Raw genomic sequence first — 24,707 nt, 5'->3', positions numbered from 1 at the left:
GCCTCTGATAGTGTGGCTGATGTGATTAGGCCCTGTGATGGTGTCCCCTGAATAAATATGTGGACACAGTTGGCAACGGGCTTTGTTGCAAGGATAGATTCCTGGGTTAGTGGTTCTATTGTGTGGTGTGTGGTTGCTGGTGAATATTTGCTTCAGGTTGGGGGGCTGTCTGTAAGCAAGGACTGGCCTGTCTCCCAAGATCTGTGAGAGTGATGGGTCGTTCTTCAGGATAGGTTGTAGATCCTTGATGATGCGTTGGAGAGGTTTTAGTTGGGGGCTGAAGGTGATGGCTAGAGGCATTTTGTTATTTTCTTTGTTGGGCCTGTCCTGTAGTAAGTAACTTCTGGGTACTCTTCTGGCTCTGTCAATCTGTTTCTTCACTTCAGTAGGTGGGTACTGTAGTTGTAAGAACACTTGATAGAGATCTTGTAGGTGTTTGTCTCTGTCTGAGGGGTTGGAGCAAATGCGGTTCTATTGTAGAGCTTGGCTGTAGACAATGGATCGTGTGGTGTGGTCTGGATGAAAACTGGAGGCATGTAGGTAAGCATAGCGGTCAGTAGGTTTCCGGTATAGGGTGGTGTTTATGTGACCATCACTTATTAGCACTGTAGTGTCCAGTGGATCTGTTGTGTGGACAGGGCCAGGCTGAGGTTGATGGTGGGATGGAAATTGTTGAAATCATGGTGGAATTCCTCAAGGGCTTCTTTTCCATCGGTCCAGATGATGAAGATGTCATCAATGTAGCGTAAGTAGAGTAGGGGCATTAGGGGACGAGAGCTGAGGAAAAAAACTTCAAAAACAGACTCCAATGAGAGACTGCTGAATTGGAATTAATTTGCAAACTGGATACAATTAACTTAGGCTTGAATAAAGACTGGGAGTGGATGTGTCATTACACAAAGTAAAACTATTTCCCCCTGCCCCCACTGTTCCTCACACGGTTTCGTCAACTGCTGGAAATGGCCCACCTTGATTATCACTACAAAAGGTTTTTTCCCCCTGGGCTCTTCTGCTGGTAATAGCTCACCTTACCTGATCACTCTCGTTACTGTGTGTATGGTAACACCCATTGTTTCATGTTCTCTGTGTATATAAATCTCCCCACTGTATTTTCCACTGAATGCATCCGATGAAGTGAGCTGTAGCTCACGAAAGCTTATGCTCAAATAAATTTGTTCGTCTCTAAGGTGCCAGAAGTCCTCCTTTTCTTTTTGTGGATACAGATGAACACGGTTGCGACTCTGAAGCTTTATAATGATACCTTACAAGAAACCTTTCACATAAAGCATATTCCAGTTACATTATAGACACACTCATTAGCATATTTCCATAAAATCATATAGAGTGCAACGTCACAGTAACAATAACGTAACAGATGGTAGCCCCTCTCTAAATCACATTAACAACTGGAAGACCCAATGAGAATATAAGTTAGTGAGGAATTAACGAAAAACAATAATACAAGGAAAATGCATCACAATGTACTGAACTGCCATTTAGTCTTTATAGTTTGTATTTCACTAGAAAATGATCTGTTGTGCAGCTTTGTAAGAGAGATGTGCCTGCTTTTGGGTTGCGAGTTATGGGTGTATGACTCAGCGCAGTATAAATTAGCAAGGGTCTGCTGTGTTAGGCTGTGTAATGGGATCTCAGCTGCTCTGTAATACACTTGCAATAAGCAGCTTTTGAGACTGATTAATAGCTGAAATGGAATTGAAGCATTTGATCAATCTCTGCAGTCACCTACTTCTTTGTATGCTACAAAGCAACAGAGATGATCCTTAATTTTTCCCTTGTTCTTTATCTCTCTCTTGTTTTGCTTTAATGAATTTAGTCCCATTGAAAGTTGTCATAGTGATGGGGAGTGAAGTCCTGTATTTATCTACAGAACGTGCAGTGCAGGCTTCCCCCACATCACTCCTAGAATATATTTCAACCCCAGTGAAGAAGGACCACCTCTTAGGGGAGTGAGACACTAGTTCTATCTATCTCTGTGGCCCATCCACTCTTATCTCCTCTGTGCCAGCAAGGGGACTAGCTGTTAGGGATGCTAGAACAATTTTATAATGGGGTGTTGAGAGCCATTGAACCAAACTGGAAACCTTACATATAATGGAAACCATTTCAAGCCAGGGGGTGCAGCAGCACCCCCAGCACCTCTAGTTCCAGCACCCCTTGTTCCAGCACCTATTCCAGCTGTAGTGGGGGATCAGATTAGATGACAGGGATTTCTGTGCATTGAGAATCAGATTGAAAACCTCAGTCTGTGTCATGTAGATCCTGGACCTGATTCTGATCTCATTTATAAATCAGGTGTTACCCCTATTGAAATCAAAGGAGTTCTACCAATGTAGAAATGATGTGTGGTTAGGCCGCATGGCACTTTCACTATTTCTCAATATATTCAGGTAGTTTTATCATTAGCATCTTTGATACATAAGGATACAACTCCCCTGCTCTTTCCTCACAACCCAGATCTCCAACTCAGCTCGTTCTAATTTACACCATGAAGGATCTGGTCCTTTGTTTTTTATCCTCTGGCTTCGTTAAGGAAGCAGTGAAAATGGTGCACACATACAAATGAGGCACTTCAGTTGCTTTCCATCTGGAACTTTAATGCCTTTCTTTTAAAGGACAGTGTGATCAAAAGAAGAAAGTATAGGACTGAACAATTCTCAGTCAGGGTACCAGAAAATGCCAAATATTAAATAAAGGCATTAATACCCATAGCGCTAGAAAGGTTAGTCTGTACAAGTCAAAGCTTTTTACCAACCCATACATACTTGGGACAAATAGAACCGTTTCTTAGGTTGCATGGTGTTAACCACATTAATGTAGATCAAGCTTCTCAGGACCAAGAATTAGAACAAGGGGCAGAAGATGACTTCTCCGTCAGACAAAGGTAAATACACCAATGATTCTTTATTGATACTAAGATTTATTAGGTCAGCCAGCACAAATCCTCATTCCTTCTAGAACAAGGATGACCAAAAGGGTATTAATTTGCCTCGTCACACAGATCAAAGTAACTTAGAAACACAGAATCATAGAATATGAAGGGACCTCAGAAGGTCATCTAGTCCAACCCCCTGCTCAAAGCAGGACCTAATAATCCCCAACTAAATCATCCCAGCCAGGGCTTTGTCAAGCCTGACCTTAAAAACCTCGAAGGAAGGAGATTTCACCACCTCTCTAGGTAACCCATTCCAGTGCTTCACCACCCTCCTAGTGAAAAAGATTTTCCTAATATCCAACCTAAACCTCCCCCACTGCAACTTGAGACCAATACTCCTTGTTCTGTCATCTGCTACCACTGAGAACAGTCTAGATCCATCCTCTTTAGAACCCCCTTTCAGGTACTTGAAAGCAGCTATCAAATCACCCCTCATTCTTCTCTTCTGCAGACTAAACAATCCCATTTCCCTCAGCCTCTCCTCATAAGTCATGTGCTCCAGACCCCTAATCATTTTTGTCACCGTCCGCTGGACTCTTTCCAATTTTTCCACATCCTTCTTGTAGTGTGGGGCCCAAAATTGGACCCAGAACTCCAGATGAGGCCTCACCAATGCCAAATAGAGGGAAATGATTACGTCCCATGATCTGCTGGCAATGCCCCTACGTATACAGCCCCAAATGCAGTTAGTCTTCTTGGCAACAAGGGCACACTGTTGACTCGTATCCAGCTTCTCATCCACCATAACCCCTCTATATCCTATCCCTACCCTCCAGCATACCTACCACTCCTCCCAGTTTAGTGTCATCTGCAAACTTGCTGAGGGTGCAATCCACTCCTTCCTCCAGATCATGAATGAAGATATAGAACAAAACCAGCCCCAGGACCAACTCTTGGGACACTCCGCTTAATACCGGCTGCCAACTAGACATCGAGCCGTTGATTACTACCCACTGAGCCTGACGATCTAGCCAGCTTTCTATCCACCTTATAGTCCATTCATCCAACCCATACTTTTCAAGAGATCCATTTCCATTAATCCTCTAGTCACCAACTATTTTGACCTTGACTTCTATTTGGATACAATCGAGCTGGTAAAGTTACATTTGGATGGGTGGGGGCGATAGTGAGTGACAAACAATTATTTCATTATGTATCACAACGGAACCCCCAGCATGGATCAAGACCACATTGTGCTCGACGCAGACAAATATGTACAGGCCGAATCCTTTGACTGTTCATTTCCAGGCACTCAAACGTTTCGAGGTCTGAAAAGGGGCAGTTTGTGTAAAGCCATTTTAATATTATTTTGGGGCATTGGCTGGACTCCACTGAAACAGGCTACCAGCCTTAACTCTTTTTTAACTCCAGGTTTTTGATTGGAAATATATGGAGTACTTACACAGCACAGCACTCACCTGTGTCATAATGAACAATCAGGTCCTTGGAGTGATCACCTATTTCCAGCGGCTGGAACTCTACTGTTAGCTGCATGGTCTCCCCAACACCCAGTGTCCCAATGCACGGCTCTACAGAGAAAGGGCTGCAACACAATGAAAATGACACATCAGGCCTAAACTGGGATACACCCTTTGATGGCTAACAGACATGCAAACTGATTATTAGTTCTTGTTCTCCTTTTTTACACCTGTGTATATTAGGAGGCACTTAAATCAGGGTTTGTAAGATCAGAATCTGGCTCAGTGACCCCAACTTTCTGCAGAGATCTCACACCTCAAATTATTACTGGGATGTAATCAGTCTGTAATCAAATGAAATCCCAGCCCCTTGTAAATTTCCACTTGTATGGGATGATTCTGTGATGGTCTATAGAGTTCTAGAATCAGGCCCACTGAGTCCCATTCTAGCAGCCACTGAAATAAAAATGAGTCAGCAAGTGTACCTCACACACTTCCTGGGTGTGGTGCCCCGTCCCATCTAGGGGCACCAAGACCACTGAGAGAGAGAGGGAGGAGGAGACTGAGTCTGCTCTACAGCCTTAGCTAATAACTCGCTGGCTTTTAGCTCATGCAGTAGACACTCATGCATTTAGCTTCAGAGGTCCCATCCCGTCTGCTGATGACAGGGGTCTGTCGGCGTAACAACTGGGGGCTCATCCAGGATTTCAACTGGGAAGTCTCTGAAGCTTGGGTCATGCTTCCTCAGCTAGGGGAAGTATGTAACCCACACACCTTCTGGGTGTGGTGTTCTGTCCCATGTAGTGGCAATGAGACAAATTAGAGCAATGGTTCTCAAACATTTGTCCTGGTGACCCCTTTTGCATAGCAAGCCTCTGAGTGAGACCCCCCTTATAAATGGACACACTTTTTTATATATTTAACACCATTATAAATGCTGGAGGCAAAGCAGGGTTTGGGGTGGAGGCTGACAGCTTGAGACCCCCCATGAAATAAATTTGCGACCCCCTGAGGGGTCCTGACCCCCAGTTTGAGACCTCCTGAGGGTCCTGACCCCCACTTTGAGAACCCCTGACTTAGAGAGAGAGAGAAAGAGATTGAGTCTGCTCAATAGCCTTAGCTAATAGCCAGTTGGCTTTTAGCTCATGCAGGAGAGGCTCATGCACTAAGCTCCACAGGTCCCAGCTTCGATCCCGTCCACTGACGACCGGGGTCTGTCGGTGTTATACAAACACAACTGCACAACTTTTTTTGAAGAACACAATAATCCTAACAGCAATTAACTCACATCAGAGACTAGACTCTGTTTTAAAATCTGGTTTTTATGCGAGGTTTTTCTAGCTCATCTTTTAGACTAACTATTTTCACAAAATGAAATAATTATTAATTATTTGCTGAGTACTAGCAAGGTACCTTGCATTGCACAAGGCATAAATATCGGAGATAGTCCCTCTCCCAGAAAGTCTACAACCTATAAGGCTGACATAAAGAAGAAAGACTTTAGTAAGGCGTTTGATACGGTGCCACATGTGGAATTATTAGTTAAATTGGAAAAGATGGGGATCAATATGAAAGTTGAAAGGTGGATAAGGAACTGGTTAAAGGGGAGACTACAGCGGGTTATACTGAAAGGTGAACTGTCAGACTGGAGGGAGGTTACCAGTGGAGTTCCTCAGGATCGGTTTTGGGACCAATCTCATTTAATCTTTTTATTACTGACCTCGGCACAAAAAGTGGGAGTGTGCTAATAAAGTTTGCGGATGATACAAAGCTGGGAGGTATTGCCAATTTAGAGAAGGACCGGGATATCATACAGGAGGATCTGGATGACCTTGTAAACTGGAGTAATAGTAATAGGCTGAAATGTAATAGTGAGAAGTGTAAGGTCATGCATTTAGGGATTAACAAAAAGAATTTTTGTTATAAGCTGGGGACGCATCAATTAGAAGTAATGGAGGAGGAGAAGGACCTTGGGGTATTGGTTGACCACAGGATGACTATGAGCCACCAATGAGATATGGCCATGAAAAAAGCTAATGCGGTCTTGGCATGCATCAGGCGAAGTATTTCTAGTAGAGATGAGGTGTTAGTACCATTATACAAGACCTCACCTGGAATACTGTGTGCAGTTCTGGTCTCCCATGTTTAAGAAGGATGAATTCAAACTGAACAGGTACGGAGAAGGGCTACTAGGATGATCCGAGGAATGGAAAACATGTCTTATGAAAGGAGACTCAAAGACCTTGGCTTGTTTAGCCTAACCAAAAGAAGACTGAGGGGAGATATGATTGCTCTCTATAAATATATCAGAGGGATAAATACCGGAGAGGGAGAGGAATTATTTAAACTCAGTACCAATGTGGACACAAGAACAAATGGATATAAACTGGCCAGCAGGAAGTTTAGACTTGAAATTAGATGATGGTTTCTAACCATCAGAGGAGTGAAGTTCTGGAACAGCCTTCCAAGGGAAGCAGAGGGGGCAAAAGACCTATCTGGCTTCAAGATTAAACTTGATAAGTTTATGGAGGAGATGGTATGATGGGATAACATGATTTTGGCAATTAATTGATTTTTGACGATTAGTGGTAGATCTGCCCAATGGCCTGAGATGGGATGTTAGATGGGATGGGATTTGAGTTACTACAGAGAATTCTTTCCTGGGTATCTGGCTGGTAAATCTTGCCTACATGCTCAGGGTTCAGCTGATCACCATATTTGGGGTCGGGAAGGAATTTTCTTCCAGGGCAGATTGGAAGAAGCCCTGAGAGTTTTTTGCCTTCCTCTACAGCATGGGGCATAGTTCACTTGCTGGAGGATTGGAGCAAGTTAAAGAAGTATGGGCTGGATGAATGGACTATAAGGAGGGTAGAAAGTTGTCTAGATTGTCGGGCTCAACGGATAGTGATCAATGGCTCCATGTCTAGCTGGCAGCCAGTATCAAGCGGAGTGCCCCAAGGGTCAGTCCTGGGGCCGGTTTTGTTCAATATCTTCATAAATGATCTGGAGGATGGTGTGGATTGCACACTCTGGAAGTTTGCAGACAATACTAAACTGGGAAGAGAGGTAGATATGCTGGAGGGTAGGGATAGGATACAGACGGACCTAGACAAATTGGAGGATTGGGCCAAAAGAAATCTGATGAGGTTCAACAAGGACAAGTGCAGAGTCCTGCACTTAGGACGGAAGAACCCAATGCACTGCTACAGACTAGGGACCGAATGGCTAGGCAGCAGTTCTGCGGAAAAGGACCTAGGGGTTACAGTGGATGAGAAGCTGGATCTGAGTCAACAGTGTGCCCTTGTTGCCAAGAAGGCCAATGGCATTTTGGGATGTATAAGGAAGGGAATTGCCAGCAGATTGAGGGATGTGATCATTCCCCTCTATTCGACATTGGTGAGGCCTCATCTGGAGTACTGTGTCCAGTTTTGGGCCCCACACTACAAGAAGGATGTGGAGAAATTGGAGAGAGTCCAGCAGAGGGCAACAAAAATGATGAGGGGACTGGAACACATGAGTTATGAGGAGAGGCTGAGGGAACTGGGATAGTTTAGTCTACAGAAGAGAAGAATGAGGGGGGATTTGATAGCTGCTTTCAACTACCTGAAAGGTGGTTCCAAAGAGGATGGATCTAGACTATTCTCAGTGGTAGCGGATGACAGGACAAGGAGTAATGGTCTCAAGTTGCAGTGGGGGAGATTTAGGTTGGATATTAGGAAAAACTTTTTCAGTAGAAGGGTGGTGAAGCACTGGAATGCGTTACCTAGGGAGCTGGTGGAATCTCCTTCCTTAGAAGTTTTTAAGGTCAGGCTTGACAAAGCCCTGGCTGGGATGATTTAATTGGGGATGGGTCCTGCTTTGAGCAGGGGGTTGGACTAGATGACCTGAAGGATAGATGACTAGATGGAAGAAGGATAAAGGAGTTGGAGGCGCAAGTGGTGTTCTCGTCCATCCTCCCCGTGGAAGGAAAAGGCCTAGGTAGGGAGCGTCGAATCGTGGAAGTCAACGAATGGCTACACAGGTGGTGTCGGAGAGAAGGCTTTGGTTTCTTTGACCATGGGATGGTGTTCCATGAAGGAGGAGTGCTGGGCAGAGACGGGCTCCATCTTACGAAGAGAGGGAAGAGCATCTTTGCCAGCAGGCTGGCTAACCTAGTGAGGAGGGCTTTAAACTAGGTTCACCGGGGGAAGAAGACCAAAGCCCTGAGGTAAGTGGGAAAGCGGGATACCGGGAGGAAGCACAGGCAGGAATGTCTGTGAGGGGAGGGCTCCTGCCTCATACTGGGAATGAGGGGCGATCAACAGGTTATCTCAAGTGCTTATATACAAATGCACAAAGCCTTGGAAACAAGCAGGGAGAACTGGAGGTCCTGGTGATGTCAAGGAACTATGACGTGATCGGAATAACAGAGACTTGGTGGGATAACTCACATGACTGGAGTACTGTCATGGATGGTTATAAACTGTTCAGGAAGGACAGGCAGGGCAGAAAAGGTGGGGGAGTAGCACTGTATGTAAGGGAGCAGTATGACTGCTCAGAGCTCCGGTACGAAACTGCAGAAAAACCTGAGTGTCTCTGGATTAGGTTTAGAAGTGTGTGCAACAAGAGTGATGTAGTGGTGGGAGTCTGCTATAGACCAGCGGACCAGGGGGATGAGGTAGATGAGGTTTTCTTCCGGCAGCTCACGGAAGCTACTAGATCGCATGCCCTGATTCTCATGGGTGACTTTAATTTTCCTGATATCTGCTGGGAGAGCAATACAGCGGCGCATAGACAATCCAGGAAGTTTTTGGAAAGCGTAGGGGACAATTTCCTGGCGCAAGTGCTAGAGGAGCCAACTAGGGGGGGAGCTTTTCTTGACCTGCTGCTCACAAACCGGGAAGAATTAGTGGGGGAAGCAAAAGTGGATGGGAATCTGGGAGGCAGTGACCATGAGTTGGTTGAGTTCAGGATCCTGACACAGGGAAGAAAGGTAAGCAGCAGGATACGGACCCTGGACTTCAGGAAAGCAGACTTCGACTCCCACAGGGAACGGATGGCCAGGATCCCCTGGGGGACTAACTTGAAGGGGAAAGGAGTCCAGGAGAGCTGGCTGTATTTCAAGGAATCCCTGTTGAGGTTACAGGGACAAACCATCCCGATGAGTCGAAAGAATAGTAAATATGGCAGGCGACCAGCTTGGCTTAATGGTGAAATCCTAGCAGATCTTAAACATAAAAAAGAAGCTTACAAGAAGTGGAAGGTTGGACATATGACCAGGGAAGAGTATAAAAATATTGCTCGGGCATGTAGGAATGATATCAGGAGGGCCAAATCGCACCTGGAGCTGCAGCTAGCCAGAGATGTCAAGAGTAACAAGAAGGGTTTCTTCAGGTATGTTGGCAACAAGAAGAAAGCCAAGGAATGTGTGGGCCCCTTACTGAATGAGGGAGGCAACCTAGTGACAGAGGATGTGGAAAAAGCTAATGTACTCAATGCTTTTTTTGCCTCTGTTTTCACTAACAAGGTCAGCTCCCAGACTGCTGCGCTGGGCATCACAAAATGGGGAAGAGATGGCCAGCCCTCTGTGGAGATAGAGGTGGTTAGGGACTATTTAGAAAAGCTGGACGTGCACAAGTCCTTGGGGCCGGACGAGTTGCATCCGAGAGTGCTGAAGGAATTGGCGGCTGTGATTGCAGAGCCATTGGCCATTATCTTTGAAAACTCGTGGCGAACCGGGGAAGTCCCAGATGACTGGAAAAAGGCTAATGTAGTGCCAATCTTTAAAAAAGAGAAGAAGGAGGATCCTGGGAACTACAGGCCAGTCAGCCTCACTTCAGTCCCTGGAAAAATCATGGAGCAGGTCCTCAAAGAATCAATCCTGAAGCACTTGCATGAGAGGAAAGTGATCAGGAACAGTCAGCATGGATTCACCAAGGGAAGGTCATGCCTGACTAATCTAATTACTTTTTATGATGAGATTACTGGTTCTGTGGATGAAGGGAAAGCAGTGGATGTATTGTTTCTTGACTTTAGCAAAGCTTTTGACACGGTCTCCCACAGTATTCTTGTCAGCAAGTTAAGGAAGTATGGGCTGGATGAATGCACTACAAGGTGGGTAGAAAGCTGGCTAGATTGTCGGGCTCAACGGGTAGTGATCAATGGCTCCATATCTAGTTGGCAGCCAGTATCAAGTGGAGTACCCCAAGGGTCGGTCCTGGGGCCGGTTTTGTTCAATATCTTCATAAATGATCTGGAGGATGGTGTGGATTGCACTCTCAGCAAATTTGCGGATGATACTAAACTGGGAGGAGTGGTAGATACGCTGGAGGGGAGGGATAGGATACAGAAAGACCTAGACAAATTGGAGGATTGGGCCAAAAGAAATCTGATGAGGTTCAATAAGGATAAGTGCAGGGTCCTGCACTTAGGACGGAAGAACCCAATGCACAGCTACAGACTAGGGAACGAATGGCTAGGCAGCAGTTCTGCGGAAAAGGACCTAGGGGTGACAGTGGACGAGAAGCTGGATATGAGTCAGCAGTGTGCCCTTGTTGCCAAGAAGGCCAATGGCATTTTGGGATGTATAAGTAGGGGCATAGCGAGCAGATCGAGCGACGTGATCGTTCCCCTCTATTCGACATTGGTGAGGCCTCATCTGGAGTACTGTGTCCAGTTTTGGGCCCCACACTTCAAGAAGGATGTGGATAAATTGGAGAGAGTCCAGCGAAGGGCAACAAAAATGATTAGGGGACTGGAACACATGAGTTATGAGGAGAGGCTGAGGGAGCTGGGATTGTTTAGCCTGCAGAAGAGAAGAATGAGGGGGGATTTGATAGCTGCTTTCAACTACCTGAAAGGGGGTTCCAAAGAGGATGGCTCTAGACTGTTCTCAATGGTAGCAGATGACAGAACGAGGAGTAATGGTCTCAAGTTGCAGTGGGGAAGGTTTAGATTGGATATTAGGAAAAACTTTTTCACTAAGAGGGTGGTGAAACACTGGAATGCGTTACCTAGGGAGGTGGTAGAATCTCCTTCCTTAGAGGTTTTTAAGGTCAGGCTTGACAAAGCCCTGGCTGGGATGATTTAACTGGGAATTGGTCCTGCTTTGAGCATGGGGTTGGACTAGATGACCTTCTGGGGTCCCTTCCAACCCTGATATTCTATGATGACCTCCTAAGGTCCCTTCCAACCCTGATATTCTATGATTCTATGATTCTCTGCACCTTGAAGTCTTTAAACCATGGTTTGAGGACTTCAATAGCTCAGACATAGGTGAGAGGTTTATTGCAAGAGTGGGTGGGTGCAGGAGGTCAGACTAGATGATCATAACGGTCCCTTCTGACCTTAATGTCTATGAGTCTATGAGACTGCTAGGAGACCAAAGGAGGGAATGATTAATGGGGTTTTTAATCTATCGTTTTCATTGTTTCAATTTTAAAAATATCCTGATTCTATTTAAGAAGGATCATAACCTATTGGTATTTCAGTTACAGTTAATTCTAAGAAGTAAAGGCGTTGAATCAATGAAGATCAAAACTGTAGCTAGAGTGGTATCTCAGCATGTAAATAAGTCAAACAAGAGAAGAGAATACTTCAATTACAATCTCAGCAATTGAGTTTCTAGGTAACTGAAGTGTCATTAACAGGAGGATTTAATTGTAAGTGAATTTAATGGGAGATTCTCTATTTAAGCACAAGTGATGAAAGTTGTAATTCTGGATGGCAGGAATCAAGAGTGCTTGCTAAGTGAGTCTGTAAAGAACATTGGCTATGCTTACTAGAAGTACTTGGACTGCTTAAGCTCTTTCCAGTGTGTTAGAAGTCATTATAAGAATTTGCTGTGCATTAATATTGACATAAAAACATGGTGATTTGAGACAGAACATAACAAGGGACTCCTGGTTCATCAAAGGGAAGTCTCAACATCTTAATGTCTTGGAATCATTTTCTGGATAAGTCAGGTGAAATGCATTTCTGGGCAAGGACTGCCTGATTTGTGGGGGGAGGGGCTTATAGCATCCTCTGAAAGGACCAAGATCTATTTGTTTTTATTATTTTGCTGGTAGTTAAATTATCATCCTGAAAAGCACAGTCTGGAGTGTCTCACTGTGGTTTTGAAATGTAATTCATATATAAAAACAAGGTGAACAATTGGAGCATGGCACATACGGAGCATTATTGATAGGAACCCATAGACAGCTGATGAAATTGCTGGAGTTTTTGCTCATTAAGGATAAGTAGCTCCAATTAAGGGCCATTAGTCAGTGAGAGCTTTGCCACTGATTTCAATGGGAGAAGCACTGGAGCTTGCAGGTCCGTCTACACTGCAGTTGAGAGTGAGCCTCAAGCTCACCCAGATAGACAGACTCCCACTAGCAGGGCTTGAGCTAGTGCACTTAAAAATAGCAGCATGGACGTTACGGATCAGGTAACAGCTCGCACTCCCAAGACCCCCTGGGCCCGTGCTCAGGACAGCCCAAGTCTGCAAAGGAGCCACAACATTCATATTGCTATGTATAGCGCAGTAACTTAAGTCTCGCTAGCTTAACTCTGGCTACCCGGGCTGGGAGGCTGGTTCTCAGCTGCAGTGCAGATATATCCCGAGAAGTTGAGTGAGGAATCTTGGACTGTTTGCTATTGGGAAAGCAGCACTGGCCATTATGAGCCCCAATGTTCATATACTTGGATTGCCAAATGCAGTAGTTCATCTGCATTCCAATTGCCATGGTTGGATCCCATGAACCCCTATGACTGGTGAAAGCTGTCTCGGGTTCCCTAATAACTGCTCTTTAATGTGATGGAGGGAGTTGAATTCCGATGATTAGGCATCAGCTAAAACAGGGTTCTTAAATGGGGGTCTGCGAGCTCTTTCAGAGGGACCGAGGAGCTCCACCGCTGAAACCCGATGCCCCAAGCCCCAGCGTTGAAGCTGGGAGCGTTGTGGGGTGAAGCTGGCAAACCTCCCCCAAAGCCAGGAGCCTCAGCACCTTCCTCCCCAAAGCTGAGAGCTGCACTGTGACCCCCCAGCCCCATCCATACACAGCCCCTAGCTACCCCCTGCTTGCACCCTTAGCTACTCACCTGCCTTCACACAGCCCCAAGCTATCCCCTCCCTGCACCCTGAGCTACTCCCTTACCAGCACACAGCCCCAGCTACCCGCTCCCTGCACCCCAAGTGGTTTTCAAACTTTTTGAACTGAGTCCCCACTTTGAGTTATATTTTTTGGTTCCGGGCCTGTCATAACCATACAGCTATGGGTAGCCTAGAATTCCTCCTTACCTGTAAGGGGTTAAGAAGCTCAAATAACCTGGTTGGCACCTGACCAAAAGGACCAATGGGGAAAGAAGATACTTTCAAATCTGGGGGCAGAAGGCTTTGTTTGGTGTGTTCTCTTGTGAATAGAGAAGCATCAGGTCAGAAAACTCCTTCTCCTATAAACCATCCTAAAAGTCTGTCGTATTACAAAAATTGTAAGTAAAAGCCAGGCAAGGCGTGTTAGATTATCTTTTGTTCTGCTTGTGAATTTTTCCTTTGCTGGGGGGAGATTTATTTGTGTTTTTTTTGTAACTTTGAACTAAGCCTAGAGGAAGTTCTGCTGTGTTTTTGAATCTTTTGTTACCCTGTAAAGTTATTTTCCATCCTGATTTTACAGAGGTGATTTTTACCTTTTTTTTTAATAAAGTCCTTCTTTTAAGACCCTGACTGACTTCTCTATTGTCCTAAGACCCAGAGGTTTGGGTCTGTGATCACTTTGTAACCAATTGGTTAGGATACTATTCTCCAGCCTCCCCAGGAAGGGTGGTGTAAGGGCTTGGGGGGGGGGGATATTTTGGAGGAATAGGAACTCCAAGTGGTCCTTTCCCTGATTCTTTGTTAAATCACTTGGTGGTGGCAGCGTACCCTCCAAGGGCAAAGAATTTGTGCCTTGGGGAAGTTTTAACCTCAGCTGGTAAAAATAAGCTCAGGGGTCTTTCATGCAGGTCCCCACATCTCTGTAGCCTAGAGTTCAGAGTGGGGAGGGAACCCTGACAGGGCCCCCACAGCCCAGACAGACTTGGTGGCCTCCTGAGTGAGTCAGGGGGCGGAGGTGGTGCTCCCTCCCTGGACACTGCTGTGCGGAGCTGGCTCAAGCCTCACCAGCTCTTGCCCCACACCCCAATAAAAGTAAAACCATACCTATGCCCAAGGGTCCCCCTTGGACTGGAGCCCCAATTTCTTCCCCCTCCCCCCCGCTGCTGGGCCCTGGTGTTTTTATAGCATGTTGAGGGGGGCCTCAGCAAGAAAATGGTTGAGAACTCCTGAGCTAAAACATAGTTTTGCTCTTCAGTGTATTAAAGGCGAACAAGTCATTTCACTGACAGCTGAGCGGAACCAGTCAGGAAGGATCAAATGTCACAAATTAATTGTTCCTATACAGCTGAGGGTTTGTTTCTCAAGGGTACACAGATTGCTTCTGCTGCCAGAAGTGTTCAGGTCAGCGTACCTACCATCAGATACCTGCTAGAGATAGGTTTCAGAGTAGCAGCCGCGTTAGTCTGTATCCACAAAAAGAAAAGGAGGACTTGTGGCACCATAGAGACTAACACATTTATTTGAGCATAAGCTTTTGTGAGCTACAGCTCACTTCATCGGCTGCATGAAGGTGCCACAAGTTCTCCTTTTCTTTCTGCTATGGATAGGGATTCCGTTATGGGTATTCCCAATGTCTGCCACTGTATGGGGAGATTTTGGTGGACCAGCAAGATGCCTGGCTGCTACCGATAATTGTAATATTGATTATCATGCATATGGCCAAATGTAGCTACATCAGTAGCTCTTAGCAGGCCTCTGCAACAGCCTTAGAATAACTAAGGAAGCAGTGAGGAGGAGTAGGTGGGGAGCCTGACCCTCTGTCCTTCCCGATAAGATCTCTGTTGAAATTGTTGAGGTATGTGTTTTAGAAAAAACGAAAGCTTATCTATATCTGCCCTTTGGGATGTGTTTGTCAGGGCCGTCAAGACATGCAGACTCTGCAAAAACATATCTGTCTAATGGTTTGAGGAAACCTCTTGCTTAAACTTTGAAATTGTTTGCTTACATTTTTTTTATTTCAGAGTAACAGCCATGTTAGTTTGTATTCGCAAAAAGAAAAGGAGTACTTGTGGCACCTTAGAGACTCACCAATTTATTTGAGCATAAGCTTTCGTGAGCTACAGCTCGCTTCATCGGATGCATACTGTGGAAAGTATAGAAGATCTTTTTATACACACAAAGCATGAAAAATTGGGTGTTTACCACTACAAAAGGTTTTCTCTCCCCCGACCCCACTCTTCTGCTGGTAATAGCTTATCTAAAGTGATCACTCTCCTTACAATGTGTATGATAATCAAGGTGGGCCATTTCCAGCACAAATCCAGGGTTTAACAAGAACGTCTGAGGGGGGGCGTAGGAAAAAACAAGGGGAAATAGGTTACCTTGCATAATGACTTAGCCACTCCCAGTCTCTATTCAAGCCTAAGTTAATTGGCCCCACAGTATGCCAACATTTTTATGGCTGACTTAGAACAATGCTGCCCCTACTCTACTTGCGCTTTATTGATGACATCTTCATCATCTGGACCCATGGAAAAGAAGCCCTTGAGGAATTCCACCGTGATTTCAACAATTTCCATCCCACCATCAACCTCAGCCTGGACCAGTCCACACAAGAGATCCACTTCCTTGACACTACACTGCTAATAAACGATGGTCACATAAACACCACCCTATACCGGAAACCTACTGACCGCTATTCCTACCTACATGCCTCCAGCTTTCATCCAAACCACACCACACGATCCATTGTCTACAGCCAAGCTCTGCGATACAATCGCATTTGCTCCAACCCCACAGACAGAGACAAACACCTACAAGATCTCTATCAAGCATTCTTACAACTACAATACCCACCTACGGAAGTGAAGAAACAGATTGACAGAGCCAGAAGAGTTCCCAGAAGTCACCTACTACAGGACAGGCCTAACAAAGAAAATAACAGAATGCCACTAGCCGTCACCTTCAGCCCCCAACTAAAACCCCTCCAACGCATTATTAAGGATCTACAACCTATCCTGAAGGATGACCCAACACTCTCACAAATCTTGGGAGACAGGCCAGTCCTTGCCTACAGACAGCCCCCCAACCTGAAGCAAATACTCACCAGCAACCACATACCACACAACAGAACCACTAACCCAGGAACCTATCCTTGCAACAAAGCCCGTTGCCAACTGTGCCCACATATCTATTCAGGGGATACCATCATAGGGCCTAATAAATCAGCCACACTATCAGAGGCTCGTTCACCTGCACATCCACCAATGTGATATATGCCATCATGTGCCAGCAATGCCCCTCTGCCATGTACATTGGTCAAACTGGACAGTCTCTACGTAAAAGAATAAATGGATACAAATCAGATGTCAAGAATTATAACATTCATAAACCAGTTAGAGAACACTTCAGTCTCTCTGGTCACGTGATTACAGACATGAAAGTTGTGATATTACAACAAAAAAATTTCAAAACTAGACTCCAGCGAGAGACTGTTGAATTGGAATTCATTTGCAAATTGGATACAATTAACTTAGGCTTGAATAGAGACTGGGAGTGGCTAAGTCATTATGCAAGGTAACCTATTTCCCCTTGTTTTTTCCTACCCCCCACCCCAGACATTCTTGTTAAACCCTGGATTTGTGCTGGAAATGGCCCACCTTGATTATCATACACATTGTAAGGAGAGTGATCACTTTAGATAAGCTATTACCAGCAGGAGAGTGGGGTCGGGGGAGAGAAAACCTTTTGTAGTGGTAAACACCCATTTTTTCATGCTTTGTGTGTATTAAAAGATCTATACTTTCCACAGTATGCATCCGATGAAGTGAGCTGTAGCTCACGAAAGCTTATGCTCAAATAAATTGGTTAGTCTCTAAGGTGCCACAAGTACTCCTTTTCATTTTTTTTATTGACATGTTATTGTTACTCTAACCCAAATAAATAAGGAGAAAAAGTATGGGGTAGTTGGACTATTCAGGGAAACTTTGTGGACACATCTTAGGGTCCCCAACAGCAGCTGAAAGATGGGCCAATCGGATGGCTGTCATTGTACCACTTGAAGACCACTCCAGACTTTAGTAATTATTAATTTTTGGAGTGTTTTACTAACCTGTTGCAGACATGTGTAAGTGCTAGAGACTAAATAAAGTGCAGCTTTAAGTTAAAGCACTCTTGTAGTGGACTGTTTGTGCCAGCCATCTATTGGTCAGACAGCTGTGTCCCCATTGATTTATTTGCTGCCACAGCCTCACCAAGAGGCTTCTTGGCGAGGCTGTGGCAGGAAGCCACAGGAAGCCTTCTTCTTTCGTATGGTTTAGGTCAATAGCAACAGCTACAAATGTAAATCTAGATTTGATAGCCAGCACATTGCCACAGCAGTGAACTGGTGAATGTCCTCAGGCTCCTGGCAAAAGAACTAAGAGGACAGTCGGATATGATGTGCTTCATTGTTTGTGTCTGGTGATCAGAGTCGCATACAGGTGTTTGCCTCATTTTCCATTTAAAGAGGGTTTGTCCCAATCTCCCATGAGATGTCCTGATGCGATTCAATTTGAATCAGCCTGTCCAAGATAAATCAAAACCTCAGTGATTCCTCGGCAGGGTCATCGACGAGCTGTTTGTTTTGAGTAGTTGAAACAGTCCTTGTGGCTCTCCATTGAGCATCAGCATTGAAGTTGATTGTAAGGGTCTTGATGCAGTTCCATAGAGGGTTGCGGGATTTTAATCTTGTCTTTGGCGGCTTCTGCAGGTCATCGTGCAATGGGATCCTTATGTTTGCATTGATGTGTTTGAGAAAGTGAGATGTCTAGGAAGCACTTCTAATCTGTGGAGGATGGATGTGCAATAGGACCGGGAGCCAGTCAACCAGAGTCAATTTGAGTGTTCCTGACACTATGCGCATGGCGTTACTGAATTCAGTATCAAGGAGTTTAGCAAGACTGCTGTGAGACCACACTGGCACATAGTATTCAGCCACAGAATATACCAAAATAATTGTTGTGGATCATAAGGTCCTTGTACTGGGGCCCCATGATGTTCCAGCCATCTCCTGATAAGCACAACATGAGATCTGACCTTATCGTGGGTGTTCTCGATGTGTTATTGAAAGATCAAACTCCAGTCCAGTGTAACGCCAAGATACTTTGGGTTAGCTTCGTGGCTGACACTCTCACCACTGAACTGCACATCGAGTTTGGTATTAATTATTTTATTGTTGAGATGGAAAGTGGTTACCATGTTTTTTTTCAGGTTAGGCCTAAGTTCTCAGCATTGGAAATAATCAGCCATTATGCTAATATTTTGGGTTAGGGTGAAGCTGATGGTATGGAAGCTTGTATGCTGAACAGTTGGGCAAAATCATCCGCATACACAAATTTCCTCAACTCCATTGCTGCTATATCCACAGTGTATAGATTAAAAAGTATCAGGGCCAGGATAAAGCCCTGAGGGATGCTTCAGTTAAGAGTTCTTGGACTACTGATCTGGCCATTACGGTGTACCTTAAAGCTGCAGTCCCCGGTCATCGCTCCCAGGAGACAGCTCGTTCGCCAGCAGTGAATGACACGGGAGATCTTGAGGAGGAGGCCCTGTCTCCAGACAGTGTTGTATGCAGAGGACAAATTGTTTACTGTATTAGTGCCAATGTAGGATCCAGGCCTGTAAGTTTTGCCTGAGATAGTATTTTGAGTTCCGCTTGTCTGTTTGGTGTTGGATATATATATATATTTTTACTAATATGTATGAACAAAAGGATTTTACTAAAACCAAAGAGACACTGTAAATGTTGCTTTTGCCTAAACCAGATGGGTTTGTTAATATAATGAAAATAGATAAAAGCAGTTAAAGTGTTCTCAGGCATGGCGGGAATGTAATATATGAGTGCACACTTGAAGACTGCCTCAACTCCTTATCTCAAGGCAAGGTCAAGCAACCAGTAAAACACTAAAAGACCAGAGAAATGCTTGCCCCTGACCAAAGTACAACCTCATTCCTTACCCCTCCCATGGGGTACAAAAGGGGTAGGACGGAAGACTCTAGCCAGATGAGCCCCAAAACGAAACATGACCATAAGTTGTAAGAGGTGGGACTATGGGTGTGCATTTCAGTTATAATTATGCCTGCTGAGAAGGGGGGAGTGGGAACACTGGGAAACAGGGCTCTGCAGAATTGAATTATAGTATACATATGCCTGCTGGAAATTAACCCCAATAAAAATCACATTGCTTGCACTTTGGACTTCTGGTCTGCTTTCCATATGTGTGACAAGAACCAGGGGAGAGGATGAAGGGAAACACAAATCAACAAACGTGATCCCTGTCTTCAACTAATGTTGGAGGATAACTGAGTAATGTTGGTTATGTGGGAAGTGACTTAAAATGGTTCTTGTTGTGGCCAGTGGAATACCTGTGCTGTTACAGGTCACAAAACACAGGTCAGGGCTGCGATCCATTGTGCAACTTGCAGACCGAAAAGATCTGGATTGCTTCGGATCATAGAGCAGGTGGAGGTCTTCGAGGGAGACCCATTCTGTGATCGGTTCCCCGGTTGTGTCATTTGAGCAGTATCCCCAGTCTTTGGGATGGCTGTTAAAGTTGCCTATGTAGATGGCTGGATGAGGAAGGGAAGTGTAGTGGTCTATCACTCTCAAGCGGGGATGGAGGCCACTACGCCTTGCTGTATTAGGCAATAACCCTCAGGCTGGGGCCTCGCTACTGTGACTGAGCTGTACGCAGTCTGTAGCCACCTAGCAGAGGTAAGCCAGCAGAAACAGTCTTGTGCTTTGCCTCCCCCGCCTTTTTTCTCTGAAGCCTGAGTGCATTACCTTTGACAGGCATCCCAGGTCTCCAGGTCTGGGGAATGGGAGCCCCATTGTTAAACCTAAACTTTTCTTGATTTAAATCAATTCATCAGTTTGGTTTCTATAGTTCATAAATAATAAAACAGACGGTAGGCTACACACCCCAGCTGGGAATGTATTTCAACGGCCAAATGGTCAGCTGAGATGAAGATGTCAGATTAAACTTTAGCCTTTAGTTTATTAATTGTGCATTGGTCTTAAAAACCATACTGGTTCTGGATAATCTATCCTTTTAAACTGATCACCAGTGACCCTGGATATTGAAAAATCTTCAACTATCTTATTTTTTCTCCTTTACATGACTTTCCTACTTTTGATGTATTATGTGTCTTTATATACTTAGCTATTTGATTTGTTTTTCAAATTCTGGTTTTGATCTACTGTCTCCATTTTACCTGCCTAAGTTTAGAAGGCTCCCTACAGTCAACAAAAATCACAGTCAGAGCTTCAGCATGTACCAATCAGCCTCACTCCATTGATTTCAACAGAGCTAGATACCAAAGATCTGGCCCCTATTTCCACACTGGAAAGGGACCAATACTGAATTTCTAAGTTATGACATAAAAGGGTATTTTGACGTTTATAATTAGCTTGATTCCTCCAGTCATCAGTTTCCCTTCTTTAAAGAGCTGGCCAAATGTATCTATCTGATCAAGATGCCAAACCCAAATACCACTGCTATAAATTTAGGATTGTAACTAACAAGAGGAAGTGGCGTTGGCAACATTCAATTAATTTATTTAGGTTTTAAACCAAACCCTCAATATCTGTCCAGTTGCGAGATGCATGGACCACACACAGGTGCAACAATATCTTTCTTATCAAGCCATATTATACCTTTCATCAATAACCTTTTTATTTGCCTTTTTCTCTATTCCCTCCTAAAATGTCTTTGCTTTCTCATTATCAGTGTCCAAACCTGTTCTTCACAATACAATAATTTAGGTTAGGCTGAAAACTGGTTTTTCCATTCTTTTTATTTCATTAAAAAATCACCTGCTGACCCTGAGAAATCACTAGCAGAGTTGCATTAACCTACTAGTGACTGAATGTCCTCCAGGCCTCCATTAGGACCTAAAAGGGGCGAATCCCAAACCATAATTTAATCTGAGCACATACGTTAATTTTAATAATGGTACTGTTACCAAGACAAGAAATAAGATTGTCCCAGTTAGACAGGTCTCTTTGATGGGATAAGCAGAGCAGCCAACACTCCATCGTATCACAGAAGAATCCTGCAAAGAATCTTCAGCTTCTCCCTTTCCACATCTCCATCTCTTCTCTGCCTCCAGCCTCCATTTTTGGGAGCTCTTCTTCAGCATCAAAGGGGCTGAACTATATCCCAGAAGGATCCTTGAATACTGTGATGGCCCTAACTGTCCTCTGCATCATTCCCTGATAGAGACAAGAAGCTCTGCAGAGAGACAGCTAAGAGGAAGCTTCTGAAGAGAGAAGATGAGCTGATCATCTTTATCATTTCTTCAGAATCACTGTTTGTTACTGCAGCTGATCAACCTTCCACTTACTCTGTTTCCTGGTTGCCTGTGGTCTTGGTCTGATTCGGTAGACATCTTCTCCCTTGGCTTGACCATTGATGGGACAATCTCAACCTTCATGTAACTCAAGTGACATCAATGGAGTTGCATGATGGAAGAATTTGACTCAATGTGTCTTTCTGTTTGGAAAGGGGATCAGTCGCCTTGAATTTCTTCTTTTCTAGCATGGTTCTCTCCTAGAATGAGCCTGGTGATTTGCAGCTCTCAACATGACCTGTGTTCTGGCCTCAGACGTAGGGGAAAAGATGCTCTGAGACCCACAGAACCATACTTTGCCACTTTCTCCAGCTAAGCTCCCGCACAATGTTGGCACTACATTGTCAACAAAGAGGAGAGAAGCCAGGGCAGCACCATGCCCTCCTGCTCTCCAGAACATCAGGGAGAAGGAGGAGGAAGTGTTGGAAGTGCACTGAGTGATTAAAGGGGATTTCTGACACTGGAGCTGTGACAAACATAGGGATTTAGGACTGGAAGGGACCTCCTGGGTCATCGAGTCCGGTCCCCTGCTACAGCAGGCAACCCCATCAGATCATCCCCTTCATAAACTTATCAAGCTCCATTTCCAAACTAGGTTAGTTGTTTGCCCCCACTACTCCTGTTGGGAGGCTATTCCAGAACCTCACTACTCTGATGGTTAGAAACCTATTTTCCAGTCTAAATTTATTCATGGCCATGAGGCACAGGTGGGGGTACGGTGAGGGTATGGGCAGAGGCTCAGGGAGGGGCCTGCCTGTGCTCAGTGGGGGTAGGGAGCTGGGGTCATGGGCATACTCATCATAACAATGAATCAGAATACAGTAAAGCATCAATAACTCTTTCTGCATGAGAGTTTGCTAAAACTTTTAGGAGATTTGTGGTGAAGCTCCTAAAGGCAAGTGCTCATCTTTGAAATTCAACATCCCTTCCCTACAAGGCAGCGCAGCACAGTGGTTTTAGCGCCAACAACAAAGAAGGCTGAGATGAAAACGGGAAGCTGTGCGCTGAGATTTGCTCTGAGGCACCATTTTCATTTCAAAGTTCCTGGCCCTTGACATTTATCTTGCTGAATATCACAGAAGAGAAACTCGTTATTCTGCTTTTATCAATGACAAAAAGAGAGGGGGAAGACACCAGGACACCTCCCTATGTTTATACATTCATATGCCCTTACAAATCACTTCAGTTCTATTCCACCACACCAGTTCCATTCCACCAAATTGAACTCCTCAATTTTTAATATATATGTATATGTAAAAATACACACACATGTATATTAAAGTTGGGTGATTTTGGGGGAAGTGATTAGTAAATTTGCTGGGAAATGCTGTTCTGGGCCACTGAAACTGCCAAATCTGATCTGAATTTGTGCAAATAGTTTCAGTAAAAAAAACTCTGAAAACAAAAACTTCCAAAATGGTATTTCCCAATCACCACTCAAAATATTTTCTTTCCACCCAAACATATTTTTTCCAGCATTTTGGTTTCAGCAAGAAAAAATGAAAAAATTCTGTTTCGATTAGAAGTTAACTGAACTTTTTACCCCCAATTTGGCCATCAAAACAAAAAAAATAATTATTCACTGAACTCTAACGGACACACATTAAGGGCACTTCAAGACACATCCAAGAAATGTATATTATGGCCCCAATTCAACAGTCCATTCTTATTCAGCAAAGACTAAGCACATGCTTAACTTTAGGCATGTGCTTAGTCACTTTATTGAACAGAGATGGACTTAAGCACGTGCTCACATACTTAGCAGAATTCAGGTGTGTACTTGGCTACCGTCCCCTATTCGCCACGCTGCTGGTCTCACTATTGCATACCATCTTATATTTTCATTGTCTGCTCTCCAGGACAGGGAACACATCTCTCATTTATTTGTGAAGCTCCTGGCACAAGTCTGAATGCTCAAAGATAACAGTCAATCACCATCCTCAAGTTACTACTGCTGATATGCAAAAGAGCCAGTGTCAAATTGAACTTTATCCCCATCACCTGTACTGTTAGTAACACCATCACGGTCTCTACTGCAGCCCGAGCAGCAGTGAAATCAACCCCCATACTGTTAACAGAAAAAGAGCCTGTCTCCGGGGAAAGTCTGCCTAGACATATTTATTCGTATATAATTGCCAGCAAATGGTTTATTTTCCTGTGCAGTGGTGTATTGGCCTGACCCTCCAACTGGGTTGTCAGCTTTGCTTGGAGGTCAATCTCTCTTAGTGTTTTCACTGCAGAGCTCTTTTTGACATTTCACTGAATATTTTTGGCACTTAAAAAAACAAAACCCTGCTGCAGCTGCAATGCTGAAAGAGCAGATAAGTATTTAAAAGGAACCTGAACAGCAGAGTGGCCTCTCTTTTTAATTAGCACAAAATACAGTTTGTAGTCAAAGATGTAAATTTTCTGCTTGAAAATCCAGTCTGGTTTTGGAAAATTCGTAATAAAATGCAAAAGATGACAGATTCCCCACAACTATTTGACTACAAGAGAAATCTTATCAGCTATTCATCTTTACACAGTCAACATGCACTTTCATAACAGTCAGCTGGATTTTTCTTGCAGTTCAAGATTATTAAAAAAAGTTTTCCAATGCATTCAATTTCATGTTGCAAACCAGGATTGAACTAGTTGATTGCTGACCTAGGAACTGACTGACATACATAGTTAGTGAAGTTTAACATGAATATAATCTATGGTGTATCTATGCGGGGGTGGGGCGTGGAGCTGATAAGCACCTTTAAAGAAGTTTTAGTACTCAGTTGGTATTTCTTTACCATACAATAGCTATTGCAGCTAAATCTGGAGAATGGAGTCTGATTGACAAGAAATGGACTCTGATTGACAAGCTTCTCTAGTAGAAAGAGAGAGCCTGAGACAGGTCTGG

The 24,707-nt window shown here is 44.3% G+C and overlaps 1 protein-coding gene across 1 annotated transcript in view; it reads right to left on the bottom strand.

Moving 5' to 3' along the window:
- The window catches only part of HYDIN (HYDIN axonemal central pair apparatus protein), a 427,037-nt gene that overhangs the window by 316,696 nt on the left and 85,634 nt on the right, over nucleotides 1–24,707 (bottom strand). The window contains exon 7 of the mRNA XM_073307159.1: nucleotides 4,372–4,496. Within this exon, the coding sequence (XP_073163260.1) occupies nucleotides 4,372–4,496 (125 nt within the window). The remainder of the gene's footprint in view (nucleotides 1–4,371; nucleotides 4,497–24,707) is intronic.

This window comes from Lepidochelys kempii, chromosome 12 (genome assembly GCF_965140265.1).
Source record: "Lepidochelys kempii isolate rLepKem1 chromosome 12, rLepKem1.hap2, whole genome shotgun sequence".
In the NCBI taxonomy this organism is placed as follows: Eukaryota; Metazoa; Chordata; order Testudines; family Cheloniidae; genus Lepidochelys; species Lepidochelys kempii.
This window is presented reverse-complemented; position numbering and strand designations above follow the sequence as displayed.